Source organism: Paroedura picta, chromosome 6, assembly GCF_049243985.1.
Source record: "Paroedura picta isolate Pp20150507F chromosome 6, Ppicta_v3.0, whole genome shotgun sequence".
In the NCBI taxonomy this organism is placed as follows: domain Eukaryota; kingdom Metazoa; phylum Chordata; class Lepidosauria; order Squamata; family Gekkonidae; genus Paroedura; species Paroedura picta.
Genome location: NC_135374.1, coordinates 103,649,861 through 103,662,048, shown reverse-complemented (window position 1 = coordinate 103,662,048; position 12,188 = coordinate 103,649,861). Strand labels below are relative to the sequence as shown.

General features: G+C 45.0%; 1 protein-coding gene and 1 long non-coding RNA gene across 9 annotated transcripts in view; one reads left to right on the top strand and one right to left on the bottom strand.

Annotated features, from left to right (window-relative positions):
* The window catches only part of LOC143840394 (uncharacterized), a 52,618-nt gene extending 50,846 nt beyond the window's left edge, over positions 1 to 1,772 (bottom strand). The window contains exon 1 of one of the 2 annotated variants that reach the window (XR_013232168.1): positions 1,529 to 1,675. Coding sequence is in view for 1 of the 2 variants with exons in the window: in XM_077343875.1 (XP_077199990.1) it covers positions 1,529 to 1,619 (91 nt within the window). In the remaining variant the exon portion in view is untranslated. Of the gene's footprint in view, positions 1 to 1,528 lie in introns of both variants that reach the window. The other variant, XM_077343875.1, reaches the window with a different exon arrangement.
* Positions 36 to 11,679, top strand: LOC143840395 (uncharacterized). Of its 7 annotated transcripts, XR_013232170.1 has the most exons (6): positions 1,187 to 1,303; positions 3,108 to 3,176; positions 4,936 to 5,000; positions 7,224 to 7,339; positions 10,366 to 10,461; positions 11,545 to 11,679. It is a non-coding gene; the product is annotated as an uncharacterized LOC143840395 (long non-coding RNA). The 7 variants fall into 7 exon arrangements; XR_013232174.1 differs by lacking the exons at positions 1,187 to 1,303; positions 4,936 to 5,000 and adding an exon at positions 36 to 110 and having other exon boundaries at positions 3,035 to 3,176; XR_013232171.1 differs by lacking the exon at positions 4,936 to 5,000 and having other exon boundaries at positions 1,148 to 1,239; positions 3,035 to 3,176.
* Positions 11,680 to 12,188: the final 509 nt, after the last annotated feature.

The following is a 12,188-nucleotide window of genomic DNA, read 5'->3' as shown; positions in this document are numbered from 1 at the left end:
TTCTGATTGCATCATAATTCAATGCAGTCACAAAATGGCCGCCACAAGCAACACAAAACACAACAAAATGGCTGCCGCTAGAGATAAAGCCAAGCAGAAGAAGTCAGGGAGTGAGACCATGCATAACTGTAACAGTATTTCAAGAAGCTGTTTAAAATAGGGTGTCTTTTAAAATTAACATATGGTTTAAAATATTATCTTGCGTACACATTCATAGTGGAGACCCTTGTGCTTTAGTGACAGCTGCTGCTGATACTATTTTTTTTTAATCTGCAGTCAGTTAGACCTCCAAAGGCCACTCAGAAGTCCTACCTGACCCTACTCGCTTTGTAAAAACACTTGGCAATCACCTGGAAAGGGACTGGCTGAGGCCCACTGTGCATAAAGGCAGGGGTAGTCAACCTGTAGTCCTCCAGATGTTCACAGACTACAATTCCCATGAGCCCCTGCCAGCGTTTGTGGCAGGGGAGCATGGGAATTGTAGTTCATCCTAAAGGCGCCATCCTAAAGGCACCGCATGGAAAATTGTACTATAAACACTATACCAAACTGGTTTTCAGGTTCTGAATGTATTCAGCAGTGGGTTGAGAGAAATATGAACGTGTATCAAATTTCACATCCTTTTCCACTTCCTTAATACGTTCAGAATTACCATCATCGTCTGAGACCATAAAAACCACATTAAGCAAAACTAAAAGTAATAAAGCCATAATAAACGCATAAGAGAGTAGGATGAGAAAGATGTGGGTGAAAAGCATAAAGGGGAACATCGTCATTTCATAAAGGGGAACATAGGGACTGGAGAACAGCATTATGTACACAGTCTCACATTCATCTTCTCTGCAGCAAAATATCCCGAGGAAGTCCCAGCACATTAGGGGAAGAGAGGGCAGAATATGTAACGTTGCCAGTTCCAGGTTGGAAAATTCCTGGATATTTGGGGGCAGCCTGGCCAGGGCAGAAAGGGAGCTCCGCAGAAATGCTATGAAGGAAGAGCCTCTCCTTAGAACACCCCCCCCCCCCGCCCGTGTCTCCAAGGAAACTAATCTCTATAACAGGGGTAGTCAAACTGCGGCCCTCCGGATGTCCGTGGACTACAATTCCCAGGAGCCCCTGCCAGCGAATGCTGGCAGGGGTTGCTGGGAATTGTAGTCCACGGACATCTGGAGGGCCGCAGTTTGACTACCCCTGCTCTATAACATAGAGATCAGTACTGGCAGAACTCCACTCCCCCGGCAGGTTGGCAACCCTTCGAATATGGGAACGCGGAGGGCCGGGAGAACAGAACAGAACAAGACAAAAGGCAGGAAATAAGGGAAGGGAAAGTGGGGAGATCTGGGTGGGAACACGCTGGGGTAAAGCACCGGGCAGGCTTTGGAAAGGGCTGGATTGGGGGTGGGATGGGGGTGCAGAGATGAACAATCAGTTTAGAAAACAATGGCAGGGAAACTCATAATAGCCCAGCTTCAGGGGGTGGGGGGAGTTGATGGAGTTTTTTCAAGTCCCTCTCCCCTTTTAATTTACTTACTGTGTGAAGAAGACAGCTCCACAGAATAGGGAAACCACCGAATTTGGATCTGAGCAATCCCTTCAGTGGGCCTTGCAGCCCAAAGGGCCATTCTCTGTCTCCCTCTGCAGCTTCCCGCCTATTTCTTCCAGAGCCCTCCCATCAATGACACACAAGGCTTGATTGAGGGAAATGAAAAACTGTTCTCAGCCTCAAAATGGAGGGGGGTGGAGAGAGGATCCAAAATGGAGGGAGCTTAGCTGAGCAGAGGCCCTCATGTACTACTCATGTATAATAATTTTTGAGGTTTTGAAATGATATACAGAAATTGGGTGGTGTAGAACATTTGCAGATGTTTCAGTGCCACCAGATGTATACCTATCCAGATAAATAGTTCCATTCATAATGTGAAGTATCAAATGATCACAAGGTTTCAGATCTGAGTTTATTCTCTGAATATGTGCATGGAAGAAAAAGACACACACACACACTGCAAGCCTAGGCAAGACTGCATAGGTGAAACTACACTGCTTTTGATTCACTCAGTAAAAAGGGGGCAAGCCATTCTTCATTCATTGTTGTTCTTGACTTCATCTCACTTAAACAGGACCACATATATATTTACCAAATGCCCTATATCAAGGGACAATGTATTCTCAATTTTCTTTCATCCTAGCATTGTGAAAGGGAATGGCAGCAGAACTTTGCCACATTCTACAGCACAGTCATTCTGATTAAGCTGAAAGTCATATCCATAATTTATTCCATTTTTTGAAAAAGTACAATTGATTTCTAGGTTAAGGAACTGAATCAGGTGAACAGAAATGGGAGAAAATATTAAAACTTAAGGTCCCCCTCCCACTGGTTTCATCTCAAAGAAATTCTTCATTGTTCCCAACCTTCTTGCAAGAAATGGCAAGCCATTTTCTTTTGTTGTGTTGTTTTTGCTTAAGTCAGTGGTTCTCAAACTTCCTAATGCCTTTAATACAGTTCCTTATGTTGTGGTGACCCCCAACCATACAATTATGGAAGTGTTCTTTCACAGAAATTAATCCCAAACTGATCAATGGTGTGAAGATCCATTGTTCATGATTGTATAAAAATTGGTTTTTTTCCGGGGTTCCTCAGTTCAGTTCTGCCTCTTGTCCCACCATGCCAATCTCACTCTTTTCCGCTGTTCCAGACAGATGAACACTCTATCTCGATCTACCCCGCAAGGTTGTTGTGTGGATGCCCCCCCCCCGGGCAAACTGCTTGCCTTGTCGCGACCCCTGTGAAAGGGTCCTTAGACCTCTAAAGGGATCCTGACTCCCAGGTTGAGAACCACTGGCTTAAGTCTTCATCCATGCTTGTTCTCTCTCTTACATTCCAGAACTAAGACAATAGTCTGAAAAAGTTTATTTTAAAGCTTAAATAAAAATGTTCTGCAAGGATGCTGAATTGCAAAACTAGTCAGAAAAAAATCTACAAATCAGCTAAATACTAGCCTTATGTGGAAATGAACCTAATCCTAACCTTTTCTTTCAGAAATGCATCCCTAATATCCAACAGTCATTTATATTCCCCCTTTCTCCGGTGATTCATTTATCATTTTGTACAGTGGCAGTGCATGAAGAGGTCATGAAATTTCAAATTTCAAGGGGTAATGGAGACGTTTCAGGAGAAAGAGGTGAGATTCTCTTGAGGTTTAAAGGCCCTTTCTAGGATATATTTGAAATTGTTACTGTAAAATGTTATCAAAACTTGCTGGTATTTCTTCTCTTTTTTCTCATGCTAGAATCTCTCTGACACATTAATGTAAGATATATAAAATCTCACAAACAGTAGCTTGGGTGTTCACTAGCACTAGCATCTTCTGTATCAATAAAAGGATGTGTCTGTGGCAGGCTTCAGAAAACTGCCTTCTATTCTCTTAAAATTCTAGTCTAGGCAGAACAAGAGTAGCATGGCAATTTAGAAACAAAGATTTAAGGCTATGGTGATAGAAATAATGTTACTTTTCAATTGCTGAGGTAAACAGAAGTAAGAGGGAAATGCATCCCCCCATCCTTGCTTGGGTAGTCAACATCCAGGTAGGCTCTAGGCATCTCTTAGAATTATAACTGATCTCCAGATATAATACCATTTCCTCAAAAGGAGTTTTTCGCATCACAGCCCCCTAATGTTGACTTATTGAGCCCCCTCCAAATGATGTAGACAACATTCATAGGCTGTTTTATGATGCAGCCACTTTTAAAGCATGATGTGGTAAATCCAGGAAATTGGATTTACTACTCTTTATTGCGTGGCCCAGAGCCTCTTGTGGCGCAGAGTGGTAAGCGGCAGAAATGCTGTCTGAAGCTGTCTGCCCATGAGGTTGGGAGTTCAATCCCAGCAGCCGGCTCAAGGTTGACTCAGCCTTCCATCCTTCCGAGGTTGGTAAAATAAGTACCCAGCTTGTTGAGGGGGTAAAATGGTAATGACTGGAGAAGGTACTGGCAAACCACCCCGTATTGAGCCTGCCATGAAAACGCTGGAGGTCGTCACCCCAAGGGTCAGACATGACTCAGTGCTTGCAAAAGGGATACCTATACCTTTATTGCATGGCCCAGGGGTGAGCAAGTAGCTAGCAGCCAGATATAGGAACATATGGAGGAGAAAATGTGTTATAGTCTGTTGAGGGCTGTCCCATCCTCCCTCCTTGCTCACCATTTCCTCACCATTTCCTCTTCCCACCCTCGACCCATGCCACTCTGTGTGCCTGCCACTCAGCCTTCCCCACTTGCCTTGGCCTCTTCATCCACAAACACTTCTGAAGCATGGGTGCTGCTGCCACGCCCCCCGCACATGCACACATGCTTCCCTGTGAGGCCTCATTACTGCTGTCACTGCCGCCTCCCCGTACACATACATGTACGCTTCCTCGCGAGGTGTGTGTGTGCGTGCAGGAGTGGCAGGGAAGCGTGTGTGTAGGGGAGGCGGCAGCAGCAGTAGTGGCAGCAGCAACAAGGCCTCACAGGGAAGTGTGTGTGCATGGGAAATGGAGGCAGTGGCAGCATCGCCCATGCTTCATAAGTTTTCGTGGAGGAAGAGGACCAAGGCAAGTAGGGAAAGCCGAGTTGCAGGCACATAGACCAGCAAGGTGGGTTGGGTTGAGGGCGAGAAGAGGAGCGGAAGGGACAGGGCTTTGACAGCCTAGGTGGCGAGACAGCCACAGCGGCATTGGTTACTTAGATAAAGATGGTGGTTAAACTACTGCAGGGGTTGGAATCTGTGTGTGTGTGCTTTGTCTTGCGTGGCAATGCATATTTGTTGCCACAAATAGCTTTCAAATTTTAAAAAAAATCACATGCAGGGGAACTTTGGAGGTACCCAGATCTCTGATTGATTGCCTCAGTTGATTGACAGGCTGAGGAGCGGTGACTAAAAGAGTGTGTTGCTCTCTCCAGTGCCTTTTTCACACCCAAGAGTGTGGAGGAAAGAAATGGCTGAATTTATTATCACACCTTTGCAGGTAGGAGAAATCACGCGATCTTGCTCCACGTGTGGAAGTGGTTTTCCTGGACAGAATGGCTACTTTGAAGGGTGGATTCCACTGAGGCCCCTCCCCAGTCTTCATCGCTCAAGTCACTCAAGTTTCAGGCAACTTCCAACTGTACCTCATCCCGTTAATTTCTCTGCATAAAAGAGTGTTTCCTGTTAAGCAGAAATAAAATGCTGTTCCTGGAGACACCACCAAAAAGAGCAAATTCTGCCCCCATCCAGGCAACAGAGTTCATTTCCCCTGCAGGAAATGACAACTTTGGAGAGCATCACACCCCTGCTGAGCACTAGAGTTGGCAGCTCCAGGTTGGGAAATACCTGGAGGTTTTGCAGGTGGAGGAGGGTGGGGTTTGGGAAGGGGAGGGACTTCAATGGAGTATAATATCTTAAGAGTCCAACTTCCAAAGTGGCCATTTTGTCCAGGCGAACATTCTCTGTCACTTGGAGATCAGTTCTAATAGGCTGGCCAGCCCTACTGAGTTCCCTCTCCTTCCAAAGCTCTACCCTCCTAATTCTTAAGGAATTTCCTAAACTTGAGTTGACAGCCCCAGTGTCAAGCCAAAGATTTCTGTCCTGAACAAGCATTAAGGTTGCATGAGCCCTGTCCTAGCAATATTTGGGATGGACCATGAGGATTTTGGGCAGAGGAGTGAGCTCAGCAGTGTACAATGCCATAGATCCATCACTCCAAAGCAGCCATTTCCAGCAAGGGAACTGATTGTCATCTGGACCAGTGGTCCCCAACCTGCGGGCCGTGGCCCGGTGCCGGGCCGCGAAGGCCATGGCGCCGGGCCGCAGCTCCCTCTCCCCGCCCCCCCCCCCCCCCGCAGTAAAAAACTTCCCAGGCCGCAAGCTTGCGGCCCGGGAAGCTTCTTACTGCGGGAGGGCGGGGAGAGGGAATCGGCTCGCGGGGCGCGGCCCGATGTGCGGGCACGGCTCGTGGGCGTGGCCCGGTGCGTGGGCGTGGCCTGCGGGTGCCGCACCCCAATGCCCTGCCGGTCCCCAACCTCAGAAAGGTTGGGGACCACTGATCTGGACATTCAGTGTACTAGTGAGAGATTTCTCCTGGAGTTTGGCACCCCTACTCCCAAGTAGGGCTTCCTTTGAAGCAAATATCATTGAACCCAATAATATGTCGTGTTAGAATTTACTGTTTAGAGACATTTGCTTATATTTTCCATTGTTAAGGGATCGATAATTTGTTGACTTGCTCTAAGATCACATAATGGCTTGAGAACGGTGTAGTCCCTGCTGTGCAAAGTGGTTTAGTTGTCCTTCATATTAAAGTTTAAGCTTTCTCCTGTGGACCCAGTACAATAAGGATCAGTATGATAGTCCAGGTGCATGATAGGCAGACACATACATAAAGTATCGACTACAGCTTTAGCAACATAGTCTTTTCCCAAGGAGAGTCCCAGCAGTAGTGAAACCACCACATACCTCCCATATAGCTCTCAGGAAATGTCAGTCACTTACCGTTCTGTGTATCGACTCTTCCTTCAGGGAGTAGGAGCAGATAAAAGTGTATTATCAATTAATTCCAACAGGGAACTTTTGCTTTCTCTACTTTTAGAAAAAGAGTGGGGGAGAGAGAGAGAGAGAGATGTAATAAATCATTACTGTCTTGCAGCGAGATCCCCAGATATTTATACCATCTGCTGCCTGGCTTGATTCCATGTCAGAGGGCTTCACTAACCCTTTGCGCTTATCTGAAATAATTCATCAGGCTCCTTTCTTTGTCTGTTGTGACTTTGTGAGGGAGTTCGCAGTGCCTCCTTGATTCGTGTTTTGTCTGTGCTGCAGAACTGTCTGTTTTGAAAAACATTGTTTTAATGTTTTGTGGAATGTATGTGTTTTTACCCTGGGAAAAGGAGATGGCTTTTGGTATCTAGGGAGACAACTCAGAATCACTTGGCTGCAAATATCAGATTAGTTTTGGTTATCCAAAGGTTACTTGAGATTTGTAAAATGGATTTCCAATGGGAAAGGCAAGAAGTCCCATGAAACTCGGGAGCTCGGTAGAACAAAAGAAGGACACAGTTGATGATTTGCAATTGACATAAACCAAGAGGTGACATTGGATATAAGAACTGGGTCTCATTGTTCCAAAAAGGTTACAAAGTAGAGCCATTTCATCTACTTCCATTCTTACACTCATATGAGAGATTATATGTTTGAATGTCCTACCTAACAGGAAGAAAATGCATCCTGATTGTGAAAAAAACAACAATGCTGTCCGATGTCCTTGACAGTGGTGACTGATATAGAGATAATCTAGTTCCAGCCATTTAGTGTCAAAGAAGGAGAAAGGTATATATAATTCCCTTATTAGAGAGAACAGGAGGCAGTGATGGGAACACAGCATTAAATAAATAAAAATATATCTTTATTATTATTTTTAATATAGCCTGCCCTTTCTGAATGCTCAGGGCATATAAAAACATGAATTAACAGTCAATAAAATATATAAAATCATATATAAGTTGAATAAAATATTCTATTTCAGTAGCCCCCAACTAGTTTAAGTTGGGGGAGTCAGATCTTTAGAGGAAAATCTTTCCTCAGTTTGCCCTAGTGAGGCCTACTCTTTTTGATGGTCCATCAGGGCCTTGACAATAGCCCTAATGGAACAGCTTTGCCTGGCAGGCCCTTCGGAACTGATTAAGGTCCTGCAGAGCCCTGATCTCTCTCAGCAGAGCATTCCACCAGGCTGGGGCCAAGGCTGAAAAAGCCCTGGCCCTGGTTCAAGGCAGTCTCACCTCCCTTGGACTGGGGATCCTGAGCAGGTTTTGGTCAGATGATCATAATGACCTTAGGGGGACATAGGGGAAAAGGCAGTCTCATAGATACACCAGTCCCAGACTATTTGGGCTTTAAAGGTTAATATAAAAACCTTTAACCTGTTCCACTCTCCAAACCTGAGCCAATGCACTTGAGAGAGCACTGATGGCATCCACACCCTCCACTGGTTCCCTGTGAGGATCCACAACACCACAGTTGGAGTTCCCAGAGCAGTTGTAAAGGAAACCTTGCGTGGAGCGAGTTGCATAAATCTAATATAGAGGTCACCACTGCATGGATCACTTTTGCTAGCTCTGATGTCATGAGATAGGGTGAAAGTTATCATGTCTGGTGCAGAGGGAAAAATGCTAGGTGAGCAACATTTGTGATCTGGCCTTGTACAACGCACAGCTATTGAGTCAGTGGCTTATGGGACTAAGTGCCAACTGATGATGTCACCATATGCACCTTCTCTGGACTCTACTAACCACTAAGTAACTGCATACCTGTCGCAGCATTGACCTTGTTGTCACTGATGCTTTCTCGTATCCACTTATCATTCTGCAAAGCTCAATGATGAGATGTTCCCTGGAAAATACAATGCAAGTTTCTGACGCTCATGACATGCTAGTTTTGTGTTTTTTTTTTAAGAGCATACTTGTGTTCTTCAGAGGAACAGTCCCAAGAGCCTGTGGCTTGTGTCTTATCAGCAATGTTTGAAGCCTTTTTCCACACTAAGGAGCCATCATCTGACAGAAGAAGCACTTTCTCTGCTTAAAAATTTGACGAGCAGAAGGAAAGGACACAAGCTGATGTGTTGATTTATCTGTTTTATCCCTCTCTTCCCAGTGGAGGGACTTAAAGTAGCTTACATCATTTCCCTCTCCTCTATGTTATCCTCACCACAACTCTTTGAATCAAGTTACACTGAGAGAGGTAGTGACTGGCCCAAGGTCATTCAGCAGGCTTCCATGGGAGATCAGTAGTTAGAGGGATGTTAGAGACCAACAAGATTTTTTAGGTATAAGCTTTCCAGAGTCAATACTCCTGTGTTAAAATGCCCTCCTTGCTATTTCAAATGGACAAAGGACCCCGCCCCCCCCTATGGAGAGAAGGGTGGGGCAGGTAACCACTTGCTCACTGCCTTTCACATGCTAATTGGCCTAGCCAGGAAACAGGTACCTGGTTGGGGAAAGAGATTTCTTCTTCCCAAAATTCGCTAGGAGAACGGAGCTTCCTTTGGGAGGGAACAGGGAAATATATCTGCTGCTGACCAGCAGAAGGTGGGGGTTCTATTTTCACCTAGGCAGAGTCTGCACTTACTTTCTTTATTCCATTGTCAATCCTGTTGAATTCAGATCGCTTTGAACTCGGGTCTTCCTCTCCTCCCCCCTCCCCATTGAAACAGGAAAGTCTTCTGCACGTGGTTAGGGAGGCTCAGAAGGTGGGGGAGCCTCTCTCTTTTCTTGAAGCCTCTTTCTTTCTTTTCTTGAAGCCTCTTTCTTTCTTTTCTTGAAGGGGGGGGGGGAGAAGCCAAGCAGGGAGCCTCTTTCTTTTCTTGGAGGGGAGGGGGAGAGGATCGAAAAAGGCAGAGGAGGGAGGAAAAATCTAGGACCAACAGAAGTTGAGAGAAGTTAGGGGCTTCTCCTTTAAGGCTAGCGTGTCACATGACCAGGTGTAGCCTATCAGAGGTTCTCTACCACGGAGCTTTCTTTATTCAGGATTTTCAGCAGTCTCAGATATGGCACAATAGAGGTAGGGTCACTCCGGATCAATCCTTCTTGCTGCAGAAGGAAAATTAAAATCGCCAAAAATCCAAACTGAAATCGAATTCTGTGTAGAGGGCAGGGACTGAATCAATCTGGGGTTGGAATAAAAGCTCTGTGCAGTTTACACCCTGCTGACCATCAAAGTAGGAGCTTGCTCTTTGGAGAAGAGGTGAGCAGCTATCTTGGACTTTGATTCCATGAGAACTGGGAAAAAGGTACCTGCCCTATATTTAACATCAAATAGTGTATGTATTAGCAGAGCAACAGAACGACTGCATTTCATCCAATTTCTTCTGTCTCTTTTGAATAATGCTTTGGTGTGCTAAAGATCTGGTTATTAACTTTATTATTCTTTTAATAAATCCTATATAAATTTGAAGCTGGCCATGGCTCTCTGACCACTTAAAAGCTCCCTTGTCTTGGAAACACTAGTCCAGTGCAAAGGGAAGACCAAGGGTCAGGGGAGGGAGGTTGCAAGCAGCTGCTCCTTTGGAGTAATTGTCCCCATGGTACACATATGCTGGGGCTGTGGGAGACACAGAGGCAAGGCCTCAGGAATGAAAGGGGTGGCTAGGAGTCCTGGCCCTCCTAGATAGCAGCCCTGTACTATGACCATATGGTGACAGTCTATTAGCCAGAGAGGCCCTTTTACCGTACTCCTGGAGTTAATATAACAAAGAAAGGAACACACTATTTAGGAGTAAAACAAAGAGAAATACCGTGTGGCAGAAATTGCTAATTACAATAAACATCAAATAACAAACTTGTCACAATTTCTTTATTCAGTGATTTTAATAGGTAGCAGAATTTGCTTGAAGAAAAAAGAACTGAAAATTCCCTCCTGAAGCTGGCAACCAGCCAGAAAAGAACAGGGCTTGCAAGGTAAAGTTCCATCACAGCTCCCCTCTTCAGATACCTTCTTTAGTGAACTTTGTCTCTTGAAGGTTCCTGCTCTGAAAATCTTGTTAGTTTCTAAGTGCTATTGGACTTGAATCTTGCTCTTTCACTGCAGACCCATATGGCTACCCTCTGAAACGATCCTCAGAGTGTGGATTTCTAGCTGGGTTTCATTTATTCTAGTCTGACAATCTATCTACTGTACCACACTGGCTATCTGATGCGATTTTTATTTTGATAGATCTCAAACCGAAGCCCAACAAAGGCAGTATATAGCCTTTATAATATAGCTTCAGGCCATCAGAAATGTCTGGAAAATGCTGTCAAGCCAAAAAAACTAATATTTAAAGATTAGAGCTGTGTATTGGTGTTATCTTGACATTCTCTGTTTAACACATCTACATAATATTGCTGCAGGTATTCCCTGCCATAGTATTTCTAAAGATTTTGTTGATGCTTCAATGACAAATGGAAATCCATTTCAAATCTTTTTCAACATGAAAACTGGAGGCATAGCTCTTGGCATTTCAACTACTGATGGATACATACAACAATTCTAAATGATTATTTACCATTTGACTGTGAAGGACTGAAGAAACGGCAAACATTTCAATAGAATGTGAGTGGAAAAGAAGGGCCCCGAATGTCCAGCACAGTCATTTTAAATTCCAAATTAAAGTTCTCAAAATAAAAGTTCATTTACTAGTATAAGGAATACAGATTGCAAGGTCAGATGGCTTCAGTACATTTAGTGGGTTATATATATTACAGAAATTAAAAGCATTATTTAAATCATGTATATCCTGTAGTTCTCCACCAAGGAGTGCCAAAGTCAAGTTACAGTAAAAAACATGGCCAAGTGCAATCAGGTTACCACACATAAACCACAGCTCCCAAGTGGCAGCACAAGTCTGCGGATGGGCTATTGCTTAGAATACAATGTAGAAAACTTGGAATACATTTGCATCCCCTTTTGCAATGGATCACGGTTCAGGCAGGCAAAATGGTTAAACCAAGTAATCACCACAGAAGGAGCCTAATACCTCTTGTATAAATATTTTTTTCTAGGTTTGTCATGGTTGGTGTGCAACAAGATACCATGTGGTTTCCTTCTGGATTGTTTTCCCTCCACACAGAAACAATAGTTCTCAGATAACAGTACAAAAGGCTAATTTAGAAAAAAAGAGAGAATAAAACCCTACATTTTTAACATAAAAGCCTGTTTTGCTTTCAAGCGTCGCAGTTGCTAGCTGTGTGCTTGCTCCTTTTCCCGCCCTGATCTCCATTTGCATCTGCCCAACATCCGGGCAAGAGAGCGCGACTCTGCACGTACTCAGCCTGCGTCTCTTGCTGGCTTCAGGGAAGGGGTTTCTTCGGGGAGTAGGGGGGAACATGCTCCATGCATGAGAGAGCATCCCTGGGGGATCCTTCCATGTTGCCTCCCCACCCCCAAGCTGGGGGTAGGGGTTTTGCAGCTGCATTTTGTACAGACTCCCCTTTTAGTTCACGAAGCTCCGGGACATGGGAAGCAGTGAATAGTTTGTCCATGCCTGAGACTCCCCCGCCCCCGCAACGTTCCCTCTTTTACTGTTTCCTCAGCAGCCGGCTGTGCGCCACTGCCTTGTGCAGTCACCGGAGCTTGCTTAGCCTCACTCACTCCACGGGCTCTTTGTATGGGAGAGAAAGGGAGGGGGCCAGGGGGCTGCCTGGAG